The sequence below is a fragment of the Natrix helvetica genome, assembly GCF_964273705.1.
Source record: "Natrix helvetica genome assembly, chromosome: 9".
Lineage (NCBI taxonomy): Eukaryota > Metazoa > Chordata > Lepidosauria > Squamata > Natricidae > Natrix > Natrix helvetica.
This window is the reverse complement of record NC_138560.1, coordinates 28,072,951-28,088,542: the sequence shown is the minus strand read 5'-3', so window position 1 is coordinate 28,088,542 and position 15,592 is coordinate 28,072,951. Positions and strand designations below refer to the sequence as shown.

The following is a 15,592-nucleotide window of genomic DNA, read 5'->3' as shown; positions in this document are numbered from 1 at the left end:
GCCTGTGACCCCGACTTCTGCCCACGGTCTGCTCCACTTTTTGTATTGCAGATAGTCGTTGAGTAACAGCCATTCGCTTAGTGACCATTCGAAGTTACAACACCACGAGAAAAAGAGGCACGATCGTTTTTCTCACTTAAGACCGTTGCAGCGGTCACGTGATCCAATTTTTGCCGCTGGGCAGCTGAGTCCTATTGGAAAGAATAACAGACTCTAGGTAGTTCTCAATTTATCACCACAATTGTGCCCAACATTTATGCACCCGAGAAATTTGTTAAGTGAGTTTTGACCCATTTTACCACTTTTATTGCTGCATTTGTTAATCACTGCAATTGATAAATTAGTAACATAGTTAAGTGAATCTGGTTTCTCCACTTTGCTTGTCAGAAGGTCGTAAAGGGGGATCACGTGATCCCAGGACACTGCAAGTCATAAATGTCAGTCAGTTGTCAAGCATCTGAATGTCAATCACATGACCATAGAGATGCTGAAAGGATCATAATTGTGAAAAAATGGTCATAACTCATTTTTTTCAAAACCATCCTCAGTTCAAATGGTCATTAAGTGAACCATTATAAGTCGAGGACTATCTAACAGAGTTGGAAGGGACCTTGGTGGTGGTCTACTTCCAACCCGTTGCTAAAAGCAGGAAATCCTTTAACATTCCAGACAAATGGCTGTCCAATCTCTTGTGCTGGAGCACCAACAACTTCTGGAGGCAGGTTGTTCCCCTGGTTTATTGTTCTGACCGGTCTGTCAGGAAATTTCTCCTTATTTCTAGGTTGCTTCTCTCCTCCATTAGTTTCCGCCCATTGCTCCTTGTCCTGCCTTCAGGTGCTTTGGAGAATAGCTTGACTCCCTCTTCTTTTGGGCAGCCCCTGAGATATTGGAAGACTGCTCTCCTGTCTCCCCTGGTCCTTCTTTTCATCAAACTAAAAGTAAAGGTTCCCCTCGCACATATGTGCTGGTCGTTCCCGACTCTAGGGGGCCCTGCGGATCTCCGTTTCAAAGCCAAAGAGCCAGCGCTGTCCGAAGACGTCTCCGTGGTCATGTGGCCACCACTGACTAAACGCCGAAGGCGCACGGAACGCTGTTCCCTTCCCACCCAATTTTTCTACTTGCATTTTTTACGTGCTTTTGAACTGCTAGGTTGGCAGAAGCTGGGACAAGTCACGGGAGCTCACTCTGTTACCTGGTGCTAGAGCCGTGATGGTGAACCTATGGCACGTGTGGCACAGGTGGCACGCGGGGCGCTGCCCTGTCAGCTCCAGCACGCATGTGCGCTCTGGCCAGCTAACTTCAGCCTTCTTTTGAGGCTGTTTTTTTGCCCTGAATGCTCAGGAGGGCAAAAAAACGGCCCCTAGAAGCAAACTGGCAGTCCGTTCCGGAGGCCTCCGGAGGGCATCGGGAGTGGGGAGGCTGTTTTCACACTCCCCAGGCTCCTAGAAAGCCTCTGGAGCCTGGGGAGGGTAAAAAAAGTGCACCAAAGCGGATGGGAGGGAATGCTGGTTGCGCATGCATGCACGCAGGGGGTGAAGTACGCCCATGCGAGCTGGGTCGCACACATAGCATTATGGGTGTGGCACGCCTGCACACGACCCTCCTGCACTCCCTCCGCTTTTAGCATGCGAGCCAAAAAAGGTTTGCCATCACCGTGCTAGGGATTCGAACTGCTGACCTTTCTGATCGACAAGTTCAGCATCTTAGCCACTGAGCCACCATGTCCCTTCATTAAACTAGACATGCCAAGACCCTGCAACTGTTCTTCGTATGTTTTAACCTCCAGTCCCCTAATCCTTTTTGTTGCTCTTCTCTGCATCTTTCCAGAGTCTCAACATCTGTTTTATGCGATCAAAACAAGATACAATATTCCAAGTGTGGCCTTACCAGGGCATTATAAAGTGGCATTATCAATTCACCTGATCTTGATTCTGTCCCTCTATTAATGCAGCAATGTAGGGTTTTAAAGGTGACAACCAGCACCTTGAATTGGACCCGGAAGCAAATTGGCAGCCAATGCAGCTTCTGCAGGAGAAGTAACACATGAGCACACCTGGACTCCAGCAATCTGGACCAATTAGAGCCTCTGGATACTTTTTAAGGGCAGTCCCATGTAGAATGCATTACGGTAGACAAGATGGGAGGTAACTAGAATGTTAAATTAAAGTTGTTCCCACTAAAACATTCCTCCTTAAACTTGAAATTCACCTGATGAATTCTAGGAAATCAAGATTTTGGAGTCCCAATACATCTGGAGATGTCTTGGTTGGGGAAGACTGCACTAACCCCTTGCAATAAAAGCAAATACAATTTTATGTCAACACAATCATTTCTCCTTTTTCAATATACCACGCTACTTGATTGTCTGGCAGGTTTACTGACTGATACAATGCAAGTATTAATGGTGTCTGTCCGACTTTAATAAAAATATGTGATCCAAATATCCTGCTGGTGTTCCTGCTTGCAGCCATGCCTTTTTGGGGGGTTCTTCCTCATAAGCAGAGAGTTGTTTGTGTAGGACCTACCAGGATTGTGAGGGGCAGGTGGTTCACAAAAAAAAAATGGTGGCAAAACTTATTCCTGGGAAAAAACTACAGGAGAAGCGAAGCTGTAGGTAGCAGGAAAGCTGGAAGGAGCCCTGGAAGAAGACAGCCACAATTTCCACCTTCTGACAAGCAAACTCAACAGAGAAGCCAGGTTCATTTTCTAAGCATGTTACTAACTTAACTGCAGTGATTCACTTAACAGCTGTTGCAAAAAAGGTCATAAAATGGAATATAACTCACTTGACAACAGCTTAGCAACAGAAATTTTGGGCTCAATTGTGGTCATAAGTCAAGGACTACCTGTACATTTGAGGACGAACTCCACTTTCCTGGTTACCTTCAGGAAAGGTAGCTTGAGCCTGCCTTCTCCCTTCTGCAGAGCCAGTTTCCCAGCTGAAAGCATTGTTGGAGTGGAGGGTCCCCCATGCCTGAAAGTGACCCCCCCCCATTTCATGATGGCACGTTCTGATCCTGACCCACCTTTGTGTCCTCCTTTGCTCTTTAAGATCGAGAGCGAGCGTGCACTTCCCGAGCCATTCGGCAAATCTCACACCAGCCACAGAGGCACATCGATAGCGCATCCCTCAAAACAGTGCCCTGCAATGTTTAAGCCAAGGAGAGAATGTGAGGTTTGCATGCTTGGGCCTTGTGCCCTCGCAGCCCTGAAGCTGTGTATCAGCCTGATGCTGCCTATACAGTTTCTGTAGGAGATGAGACAAGAAACCACTTCTCAGCCCCTTACAGATGATGAAAAATGCCAGGTGTGTTTATTAACGTCTCTATTCTTCTCCTCCATCCCAAAAAGTTGGAGAGGCATTTTGTTCTCACAGATGTCTAAAGCTCACGGTGATCTCTTCACAGGCAGGCTGAGGATTTGAACTAGATTGGCAAAGATGCCTGACCTGTGCAGTGACCATTTACGCAGATGGCTGGGTAGTGTTGGGCTTTAGGGTTTAGTGACCGTGGTTTAGACAGCAGTTTTCCTGATGTTTGGTCAGAAATCATGGCTGGCACCTTCCAAGGTCAAGGTGGGCTGCTATGCTATGCAGACCACAGGCATCTGAGCCCATTTATACAGACTACCAACTACACATAAGAAATTTAGTGACTAAAGTTACTGTTGGAAGATCCAGCATAAATTTAATCCTGTTTCTCCTACACTGCCCTGCTTAGAATACTTGAAGAAGAATCACAGATAGTCCATTACTACTTTTTACAGTTGGAGATAGAAGAAGAAATTTGGGAAGGCTTCATTAAATACCTTCCCAAATTTCACATATTTCAGCAGTAACAGTAATTTTCATTTAGAATGAGGATGATAGAACTACACAACATAGTAAGATGTGATGTTAGGAAACAGCACTTTTAAGGAATTAGTTATTACTTCTCCCCTATGTGTGCTAGAACAGAAAGAAAAGGCATTTAATCCCCACTATCTTGGAACAGTGCAAAATACTTGTAGCTTCAACTACAGCCTTTGAAGAAAATGGTCACCGGGTGCTGGATTAGTGCTACAAATGCACTAATTAAAGATCAGCTAAATATTGGATTTCTCTTCCTGTTCTTTGCAATAGATCTTGGAACTGTTTAGTAAAATGAGCTTTACAAAAGGGCAAGTAGCAATAGAAAAGATAAGTGCCACTTAGATGTGAAGCTGCAATATTTGCTTATTTCACCATATCATGACTAATAGAGCACAATATTTCATAATGCCAAGGCTGTATGGATTGACTGTGTGGATAAGACAAAGCATGCATGGTATCCTTTATTAAAATGCAGTGATCCATAGTGTTACAAATTTGAGATAAATTATTTCTGCTTTGTTTTGCAATGGAAACAACTTAATTCCAGGATTCAAGCAAACTGCAGTTTGTGCTCAGTTTTGATAGCAGAGATATTTTGTAATTTATTTCACTGACAAGTTGCCTCATACAATTCTTGTGAAACCTCAATAACTGTTGTGCCAACAAGACTGGCTGAATTCACCCACTGCACTAAAACTGCAAGTTTATAATTACAAATATGGTTTAAAGGAGGTGGAGAAACATCGCAATACAAGGAATACCATAATTGTCATATAAAATAATAAAGGCAGGACAATAAATAAATAAATTCACCCTCTCCTTTTTCATTTTGTGTCCACCAGAGGCTTTTTGGCAGTTCCATAGATGAAAGGGGCAATCAAGACAAGCTACTACTCTGCAGCAAAGTGCTTGGTGTAAGAACAAGGGCTGCAATGAATTTGGACAAAGTTTCTTAAAATATAAATCTCATCTCCCCCACCCCCCAGCATCTGCTGTTCTACTTCTCAGAGGAAGATCATCTAAGTGAAATCTTAGCACATTACCGGGATGCCATAGGAGAGCCGCATGTGTGTTCGGAGTGCAGTCATGCCACCAGGCACGATTCCCAAGCAACAATGTTCTCCATATTTGCGTGCCACGTAGCAGCTCAGAATCACCGGGCAGCAAATTCCAACACAACCTGCCAAGCAATATAAACACGCACATGCAAGCAAAGATCCATAGAAGTAGGTAGAAAAATGCTGTCCTCCATAGTCCAGACTTGTAATCCTTGCCACTATGTCCTCACTTTCATCATAATAAAGTTGGCAGTTAATCCCCTTCAAACATCTCTGAAAACATTCAGCTGTCCAAAGCAAGAAAGAGAATTGAGCTGGTGTCTGGACATTTAAAATTAAAATATTGTTTAAAGTTTGCTACTGGTTGAAAAATTTATCCAATGTCTAACAAAGTCCTGACTTCAAAAGCCAGATTCCTATACAATTTCTTCTATTTCCAAGAAACTTTGAAGAGAATCCTTCTATAGCTGCAGTTGTTGAGATAACGACAGACAGCCTGACCCTCAGTCACGAAGGCCAGAAGACACCCTCTTCTTTGAGAGCAAACCCCATTCCTTAACTAGCACTGATGAGGTTACCTAGTGTGGGTAATGAAACATCTGCATAGAAACAACCAAGCTCAGGAAACACAAAGGACTCCTCCCACCTCCTTCTCCATGGATATCCTCCAATTAGAGGAATTGCTTCCTTAACTATCTTGGCCACATTGACTGAGGATGGGGTGGGATTTAGTATCAACCTATGTTGAAAGCGCCAGTTTGGGAAGTTCACTGAAACTGGAATTAACCCAGAAATCCAGTCTTATTTCAGGAAGAACTAGTTCACACTGGGTCACATTCCTCCCTTCTCAGCTGGCTACTCTCCACAGGTATTAGAGGTATAGATCTACTTACAAATGGGACAATCCAAACAGCAGTCATACCTCCCGCTGGCCCAGCTGCCTTCTGAGGACTGGGTTACCGGGGAGACAGTCGGCTGGCAAATCACTAACTGGGACATTAGCAAAGGTTGGGCTCATGGGCAGCACAAAATTGCTTCCAAAGAGACGTTGGGAGTCTTTTGCAACTGGGCAAAGCTCTTCTTTGCAGGCTGGGTGAAATGCCAGAGGAAGCAGCAAAAAGTGGGTGGAATAATGCAAAGTCTTGTGAAACAAATAGCTTTCTAAACAGCAGATGGAGCAAATAAAAACTGTCCTAGAGCAGCTTTTGCCTGGTATTTAGTTATTATATTAGATCACCAGCAGTGCTTCAGCTTGCAGGGAAATGAGGGGCTCCGGTGTTAAGGATGTCATCCATCCCATTTGTTTAATTAGCAAAGAAAGACTCCTAGTTCATTTCTTTTTCCAAGAGTATACTTAACTGAGAACAAAGCAGTTACAGTTTAGATCAGGCAGCATCTGTTGGCTGGTGCGAAAATGATGCAATTAACATTCCCTTTTCCTCTGGCCACCCCCCATTATCAGTCAATGTCCAATTAAAAGTTCTCTGGTTGTTCTGGAAAACAGACTCTGCGTTGACACCTTTCCCATCTCCACATTCCTTTTGTTGACTTTGTGTTTGATTGGTGCTCCTCAGTCAGGACCAGCTGTGCTTCAAACCAAAACCTTCCCTAAGCACCCACCTTTCAATTCCCCCCCCCCCCATTGCTGATGTCAAGCTGGCAAAGGATACTTAGCAATATTTTGACAGTATATTTTTACCTTATGTCTTCAAATAATTTCAATCTATTTTATATAAAACAGAAAAAATTCCCTGTATTAGCAATTGCATTATTTTTCTAATTCACTTTTGTGATCTAAGTTTTCTCGGTGTTGCCTCTTCTCCCCCCACCAGCAAGGCTCCGGCACCTCCCGTGTCCTGTGTATCCCGTGTGGTGTCATCAGTTTTATCTAGGAGCACTTTGTTTTTTTCCATGAAGGCCTCGGCCTCTATAGTTGTATTAATTCCAACTCTAGTGTCTTCCCAGAATATCAGCATACCTTCTGGCAGAAGCCACCGAAACCAAACCCCTTTCTGGTATAGTTTCTTCGCTAAAAGCGAATATTTTTTTCTTTTATCTCTGACTTTCTTTGGGATTTGTTTCAGGATGACTATCTCTCTATCCTTGTATTTTAACACTTGCCCCCTCTGTGCACTCAGAATCTCATCTCTTGTAGTCTTTCTAAGAAATTTAATGTGGACCTCCCTTGGAACATTATGTGTTCTAGCGTAAGCTGAATTGACTCTATAGACCAGGTCAATATCCCATCCCAACTGTTGTCTGTCTTTTTTAATATATTCAGCCAATAGCTTTGTCATAATTTCCCTCAAGTCTTCATCATCAGCCTCAATTACATTTTGAAATCTAAGGAAAAAAGACATCCTTTCAAACTCTATTTTTATCTGATGGTTCTCGAGTTCTTGGTTTCCTCTCTGGACCCCCCTCACCTTCCCTCTCATCTCGGCCGTCCCCTCCTCCAAAACTTCCAGTCTGCGTGTTTTGAGCCGTTCGGTTTTGATTTTCTCTGAGCTGTTCATTCATTTCTTTCAGTTGATTCTTCAATTCCTCCTGCCCCTTTAAGATCTTTTGGAGTATCTGACTTCCGGTTCCGGCGGCTGACCATGACGGGCAGGCTTTGCTCGCCCCGCGCTTTCCCGGTGGGCCCCTCACTCCTTGGGGGGCACAGGACGCCCCGTAGAGGCTCCTGCCGAAGGGGCGGCACCGCGGGGATCCCCTGGATCGGCGGCGGCCGGGGGGGGGGGCCCGCATCGCCCTAGGCATCGGGGAGCATGATGGGGACACGCTCCGGCGTCTTCGCAGAGAGGCTGCTGGAAGAATGAGCGATCAGAAGGACGCGGCTGCGGTGCGGTGAGACGGAAACTTCTTTCCATTCCCTTTGCTTGTTTGGAGAAATTGCCAGCTATTTAAAACTTTCTTTCGGCTTGGTTCTGAGAAGCGCGGCTGGAGGGAGGGGGATTTCCCCCCCCCCCTCGGACAGGCGGCTGGAAACTATTTTGCTCTCAGCCCTAGGGGGGGAGGAGGGAGAGAGCCAACTAATGACGCCACGCTCTTACTAAAGGTGAATTTTGGATTTAACCTTACAATGGAATGATGATCTGGAAATTTTGGAAACTTTGAAACCTTTGTTATGCCTCTAAACCCGAAGCTGGCAGTGCAAGATGGCACACTTCCATTGTCTTTATGAACAGTGAAAACTGACTCCACCTTTAAAACTTCAGGCTTCCGGTCTTTGTCTCCGTGCTACTCAGATAAATCTCATGTTGATTGTGACTTTTTGGACTCCCTGGCGTGAAAAACTTTACCCTACTGCCAGTGTGATTTGAAAAATCTCCTTCTGCTTTGACCTTTAATCTCCTGGACTCTCTTGGCTGTTCTACCTCTCTGACAGATCACCCTCTGCATTGACTGAACTCTTTATTGCATAAACAATGTCACGTAAAAAACCACCTCCTGGGAAGCCTGGCTTTGCTGCCTCTGCCCCGACATAATAATAATAATAATAATAATAATAATAATAATAATAATAATAATAATAATAATAATAATAATAATAATAATAATAATAATAATAATAATAATAATAATAATAATAAATATTTATTTCTTAGCCGCACCCTCTCCCGAAGGACTCGGGGCGGCGTACAGTAAAACATATGAAATACATATATAGACAAGACATACATATAACAATGACGTATACCAAGACGTGTACAAGAAGGAGGTGGGCTGATGAATAAAAACAATTAAAATCACAAAATTTAAAAAACCCTTAATAAATGAATACAATTAAATTACCCAAATAAAATAAAAAACCCGTCAGGAGCGATATAGTTAGATCATAGTTGAGCCAGGCCAGCTACTTGGAATAGGTGGGTCTTGAGCTTTACACAGAAGGAGCGGAGGTCAGAGGTATTCCTAATATCCGGAGGGAGGTCATTCCACAGGGCTGGGCCCGCCACAGAGAAGGCTCTACTCCTAGGCGCCGCCCCCCGGCACTGTCTGGTGGACGGCACCTGGAGGAGGCCCTCTCTGTGCGAGCGGATTGGTCGCAGGGATGTATGGGGCAGAATACGATCCCGCAAGTAACTAGGTCCTGAGCCATGGAGCGCTTTAAAGATCGTTATCAAAACCTTGAAACGCACCCGGTAGACCACAGGAAGCCAGTGCAGCTCGCGCAGGAATGGTGTCACATGGGAGTACCTAGTACTCCCCATAATTACCCGCGCGGCTGCGTTCTGGACCAACTGTAGCCTCCGGGTGCATTTCAAGGGAAGCCCCATGTAGAGAGCGTTTACAGTAATCCAAGCGAAACGTCACCAGCGCATGAGTGTGCGTAAGGCATCCCGGTCCATTAGGGGGCGCAATTGGCGCACCAGGCGAACCTGGTGGAACGTCCCCCTTGCCACGGCTGTCACATGGTCATCCATGGACAGCCGGGCATCCAGGAGGACGCCCAAATTGCGCGCCCGCTCCACGGGGGCGAGTTGAATGCCCCCGATGGCCAATGATGGAATTAATTGCCTGAACCGGGGAGCCGGTACCCACAGCCACTCTGTCTTGGAGGGGTTGAGCTTGAGTCGGTTGTCATCCATCCAGACCCGTACGGCTTCCACACACCGGGACATCACTTCGACGGCCTCGTTGGGGTGGTAAAGTACAGCTGAGTATCATCAGCGTACAGATGATATCCCACCCCGAAACCACGGATGATCTCACCCAGCGGCTTCATATATGTGTTGAACAGGAGTGGCGAGAGGACCGACCCCTGTGGTACCCCACAAGTAAGGGGGCGTAGGGTCAACCTCTCCTCTCCTGTCAACACACGTTGCGTCCGGCCAGAAAGGTAGGAGCCGAACCACCGCAAAACGGTGCCCCGGACCCCCAACCCCTCCAGCCGGCGCAACAGGATACCATGGTCGATGGTATCAAAAGCCGCCAAGAGGTCTAATAGGACCAGGATAGAGGAACAACCCCTATCTCTGGCCCTCCAGAGATCGTCCACAAACGCGACCAAGGCCGTCTCCATGCTGTGGCCGGGGCGGAAGCCGGAGTGGTGCGGGTCTAGATAATCATTTTCCTCCAGATGTCGTGGAAACTGGTAAGCCACCACACTCTCTACATCCTTCGCCAAAAAGGGAAGGTTGGAGACAGGACGATAATTGGCCAGCTCCAAAGGGTCCAGGGAAGGCTTCTTGAGCAAGGGTCTCACCACCGCCTCTTTCAAGGCGGCCGGGAGAGACCCCTCACTCAACGAAGCGTTCACTAGGCCCAGGAGCCAGTCTCGTGTAACCTCCCAGGATGCCAGTACAAGCCAGGAGGGGCACGGGTCCAATAAACATGTGGTGGGTCGCAGTCGTCCACGCATTGTCCAAATCCTTGATGGCAACCAAGTCAAACTCCTCCCAGGTCGATTCCTCAAGACTCGTCATGGACGTCTCCATTGGACCACTGACAGGGACCCAATCCTTCCGGATTTGGGCGATTTTATCCTGCAGATATTTCCCAAATTCCTCTGCCCTGCCCTGTAGAGGGGCCTCCCGCGGCCTCTGAAACAAGAGGGAGCGGGACACCCGAAACAGGGCGGCAGGGCGGTTCTCCGCGGATGCAATGAGAGTGGCACAATATTGCCGTTTGGCCACTCTCAATGCCACAAGGTACGTCCTTAAATGGGCTCGTGCCTGTGTTCGATCAAATTCGGAACGAGAGGATCTCCAACGACTCTCTAGACGTCTCTTGCGGCATTTCATCACCCTTAGCTCCTCGGTAAACCAAGGGGCCAGGGTGGATCGTTGCCGCCGGAGAGGCCGCAAAGGCGCCACCCGGTTCAAGGCCCCGGTAGTCGCATTATTCCACGCGACCACCAGGTCCTCTACCCGGGGGCGGGTCAAGGTTACAGGAGGTGGCCCAAGCTCCGTCTGGAACCTATCTGGTTCCATCAGGCGCCTGGGGCGGAACCATCTAGTGCTTTCTGGTTCCGCCTCCCCGCAGCGGGAGGTAGCACCAGGGAAGTCAAGACGAAGGAGTGAGTGATCTGACCATGACAGGGGAGTGATGGTTAAGTCCTCCACTGGCCAGAGACAAAAACAAGGTCCAGGGTGTGTCCTCCCTCGTGTGTCGGGCCCTGAATCAATTGAGTCAGGTCCATGGCTGTCATGGAAGCCATGAACTCCCGAACCCCCTCTGATGCTTCTCGCATCGATGGCAGGTTAAAGTCCCCCATCACTAAAAGTTTGGGGGTCTCAACCGCCACCGATGCAATCAGCTCGAGGAGTTCAGGCAGGGCCGCTGATGTATAGCGAGGAGCCAGGTATACTATCAGCAGGCCCAACTGTCTCCCAGGGCCCCATTTCACAACAAGGGATTCGCATCCGGACGTCTGTGGCACAGTAGACTCCCTCAGCTCTAAGTCCTCCCGAATAATTACTGCTACCCCACCACCCCTTCCCTGAGCCCGGGGCTGGTGAAATGCTCGGTAACCTGGTGGGCACATTTCCACGAGGGGAAGACCTCCCTCGTGGCCCATCTACAACATCCAGTCCCAGTACACAATCAACGATAACAGCCCTGATGCAACCCAGAACTACTGAGACTGAATTTCAACAAATGTTTCAACAAATCTTACAGGGACAAGAGGAGATAAAAAGACAATTAAAAGAGATGAAAGAAGAAATTAAAGAGAACCAGGACCAAATTAATAAAAACTCACAGAGACTGGATCTTTTGGAGGGGGGGGACGGCTGAGATGAGGGGGGAGATGGAAGGGGTGCAGAAGGGGAACAAAGAACTTGAGACCCAACAGATGAAAACAGAATTTGAGAGAATGTCCTTTTACCTTAGATTTCAAAATGTGGTAGAGACAGATGATGAAGACATAAGGGACATTATGACAAACATTTTGGCTGAATACATTCAGAAAGAGAAGCAACAGATGGGGTGGGAATTAGATCTGGTTTATAGGGTGAATTCAGCATATGCTAAAACACACAATGTACCCAGGGAGGTTCACATTAAATTTCTCAGAAAAACCACAAGAGATGAAATCCTGAGTGCACAAAGGGGGCAAGCTTTGAAATACCAAGATAGGGAAATAACCATTCTGAAACAGATCCCCAAGAAAGTGAGGGAGAAAAGGAAAAATTATTCGCAATTAGTGAAGAAACTTTACCAGAAGGGGGTGTGGTTCAGATGGCTGATGCCTGAAGGTATGTTAATATTCTAGGAGGACACAAGAGTCAGAATCAACACACCCATAGAGGCACAGGCCTTTATGGAAAAAAATAAAGCACTCCTAGATAAACCAGATGATCTCACAACAGACACACAGGACACGGGAGGGGCCGGAGCTCTGCTGGCGGGGGGGGGGGGGGAAGGGGCAATACCGAGAAAACTCAGATCACAAAAATGAATAAGAAAATCTGCTTGACATAAATTGATCGAAATTATTAATTAAACTTATATGCTGACTATATATTGCTATTTAGTAATGAACTTTGTGTAAATGTATACTATGAGTATGGAGGGAGGGGGCACCTGCCGCACATCGCAACTGCCAAAATTTGTAACCTTTCCACTATCTTTTTCCTTGTTATTTTTTAAAAAAACCAATAAAACTTTGTTAAAAAAAAATCTTTTGGAGCATCTGTTGGTTTAGGTCCTCCTCTGGAGCCTTGGGCTGTAACAGAGATGTTAGTGTCTGTTGCCCACTGGGGCTGGACGTTGAGGATGTTGGAGCAGAACCAGCAAAGCCTGGTTTCCTAGGTGGTGGTCTTTTCGGTGCCATTTTAATAAAGAGAGCTCAGAGATGTGTGTCAATACAGTGAAAAGGCAACTGTAAAAGTGGATAGCCAAGAGAGATCACGAGGCAGGCAGTCCAGGCAAATAAAGACCTTTTCTATAGTTCAAATCCAGACAATAAAATCCATTGTTCCAAGTCCAGAGTATAGTATATCAAGAAATATTTCTGAGTGTCACGGGGACAAAGACAAAATGCCAGCAGTTTCCGTGGGTGGAGTCAAATTTCAGAGTACATGAAGACAGCAGAAATGTGCCATCTTGCCTTGCCAGCACCGGGATCAGAAGGCAACAAACCAAAAGTTTTCAAAGTTTTCAAAAAAGTCAGATCATCACCTCATTTTTATAATTGCAGCAAAGTATTCATCTGCTACTTGCTATGAGTGTGATTTCATTCCAGAGCTCTCCCCCCTCCTCCTCCTCCGGGGGTAGAGAGCAGTTTAAAGCCGCTTTTCCAAGGGGGGGGGAAGTCCCCCTCCCTCCAGTCACACTTCCCAGGAACAGATTGAACGCTTTAAAAAGCTGGCAATCCTTTTTTTTTAACAGTCAGAAAAGGGAACGGGGAGAATATCCACCTCACCACATTGCAGCTGCAGCCTTCCAATTGTCAAATTCACCCAGCCGTCTCGTCGCGAAAGCGCGCAGGAGCTCCTCGCGCCTCCCCTTTAGCCTCCTGGTGCCTAGGGAAATGCAGGGAGCCCCCCCGTGGCCGCCGCCGCAGAGGACCCCCCCGCTAGCTGCCCCCTCGGCAGGGGCCCCTACAAGGTTCCCTGTGCCCCACCGATCAAGAGCACGCGGGGCGAGCGAAACACGCCCGTCGTGCTCCACAACCGGAACCGGAAGTCCGATAACCACTTGTCTGAAGTGGTAGAGGGTTTCCTGCCGGTGCAGGGCATTGGACTAGAAGACCTCCCAAAGTCCTTCCAACTCTGTTATTCTGATGGCAGAAAGGAGGGGAAGTTGAAAAACCTAACAAGGCAAATATTTGGCCTGAGCATTTCCAGTTTTTTTTTCTTAATCTCACATTGCCATTTATTGAAAACAAAAATCAAGGTTTGTGAAATAAACAATGACAAAGGCACGCAAACACGCATCTACCCAGCTGTCTTTTCCAGCTTCCTAGTGCTCTTTTCCACCGATCGCGCACGTTGTGCGCGCAAGAAGGAAAAGTCCGCGGCGAAGCCCTTGTCGCCCCAAGCTCTTGTTTGCACTTCCGCCCCTTTTTCTTTGCTCCTCCCCGCTCCGGCTCTGGAAGGGCCGGCGAGGTTGGCTCCAGCCGAGAGCGACAGGGAGGAGAGGAGGGGGTAGCTGCGGGCTACCTTCCGGCCCTGGCGTGCGCGCCTCGCTCTTGTCGGAGCCTCGGCCGCCCGCAGCTTCGACTGAGAACCGCAACTCCGCCCGCCTTGCCAAACCAATTTCAAAATCATTGTTTATTCCAAATGCGCACGAAAAGCGTGCGCGATCGGTGGAAAAGAGCACTAGGTAGCTGGAAAAGACAGCTGGGTAGATGCGTGTTTGCGTGCCTTTGTCCTCCGGCAGCACCAACATTTCTGCCTCGCCCTCCACAGCTCCCTGGCGCGCTCGCTCTTTCGTCCGGCCGGACTGCCTCGGCGCCATTCTGGCTACCTCCGTCCGGGTGCACCCGGGAGCTGCGGAGGGCGGAGGCAGAAATGTCGGCGCTGCCGGAGGACAAAGGCACGCAAACACGCATCTACCCAGCTGTCTTTTCCAGCTACCTAGCGCTCTTTTCCACCGATCTCGGGGCGACAAGGGCTTCGCCGCGGACTTTTCCTTCTTGCGCGCACAACGCCGCTTTGGTGGGAAACCACTCGCCGTTCTTGCGCGCCTCTCCAGCCACCGCCTTGGAAGTGAGTCGCGCAGACGGAGCTTTGGGGCTGAGGAGAGGCAGGGACGGAGGGAGTGGGGGGAGAGGAGCCGCCCCCTTCACCCCCCAGGCAATGGGGAAAGCTTTCCCGAAATGGGGGGGGGGTGTCGCGGGAAATAAAAAGGACGCACGCTGGGGGGGACGAAGGAGGCTTTGGCGTGCCTTAGACGCGGGCGGGAAAGCAACGAAAGGGGCAGCGAGGGAGGGTGGTGGCTGCAGGCGGCAAGGCTTGAGCGGGGTGAAAGCGCAGCCCCTTTCGTTGCTTTCCCATTCACCCCGCTCAAGCCTTGCCCGAGGGAGCTGGGGATCGGGCTTTGGGTTGGTGGGAGACCTTGAAGGAGTGGGGGGGGAAGGGACTGGCGCCGGTGGAGGAAGCAATGCTACGCGGATCAGTGCACTCCACGGTCCCCTTAATGTTCACTCAGGAAGGCGGAGAATGGGACCACGTGTGCTGCACACGTGGTCCCATTCCCCGCCTTCCTGATGACGTCACCAGCCTCCCCAGCCATAACCCTCACCGCCGATCACTGCATGTAATAGGCCCTTTGTGAGGGGGGGAAGGGGGGGGGCTTAGTTCTGCTCCTATTTCTTTTGCATTTGGCCAGGTCTTTCAGTATTTTTATATGGGCTACTCAGGAAAAAAAATAAGCTGGACAGGTATAAACTCCCATGTTCTGCCGAAACAATGGAATATTTTTTACTCATAAATTGAGGGTCTCCACTTCAATTCTTTTTAAAAAAGAAACCAAGGCTCTCTGGGAAGATGCAAACAAACCCCACTGATCACAAGAACAAGGGTGCCACTGGACTGAGTCCTGCAGGAAGAGGACTGTGAATAATGCTTTTGGTTAAATCCAATTTGGTGATCTCCTTCCTCAGACTGTTGAGAATGGCAAAACAATCCCTATAATATTTAGGTAACTGGAACAATAACTAATATCTAACAGAAGAGTCTCCGAACGTGGTAATTTTAAGACTTGTGGACTTCAACTCCCAGAATCCAACTAT

The 15,592-nt window shown here is 48.0% G+C and overlaps 2 protein-coding genes across 2 annotated transcripts in view; one reads left to right on the top strand and one right to left on the bottom strand.

Moving 5' to 3' along the window:
* The window catches only part of MYCBP (MYC binding protein), a 227,919-nt gene that overhangs the window by 139,160 nt on the left and 73,167 nt on the right, over nt 1-15,592 (top strand). The window lies entirely within an intron of this gene.
* Nucleotides 1,905-6,091, bottom strand: LOC309396893 (cornifelin-like). The gene is made up of 4 exons (XM_081962435.1): nt 5,802-6,091; nt 4,894-5,030; nt 3,027-3,143; nt 1,905-2,025 (listed from the first exon to the last, which is right to left on the bottom strand). Exons 1-3 carry the CDS (start codon nt 5,905-5,907, stop codon nt 3,048-3,050), a joined length of 339 nt encoding a protein of 112 aa, XP_081818561.1. The 5' UTR covers nt 5,908-6,091; the 3' UTR covers nt 1,905-2,025; nt 3,027-3,047.

Bases quoted from the DNA above. Each gene is read 5' to 3' on its own strand.
- LOC309396893 (XM_081962435.1), bottom strand. From the start codon at position 5,907: ATGTCCCAGTTAGTGATTTGCCAGCCGACTGTCTCCCCGGTAACCCAG. The intron at 5,031-5,801 runs GTAAGTAGATCT...ATTGCTTGGCAG, and splicing joins CTGTTTGGATTGTCCCATTT to GTTGTGTTGGAATTTGCTGC. The intron at 3,144-4,893 runs GTAATGTGCTAA...TAAACATTGCAG, and splicing joins GGCTCTCCTATGGCATCCCG to GGCACTGTTTTGAGGGATGC.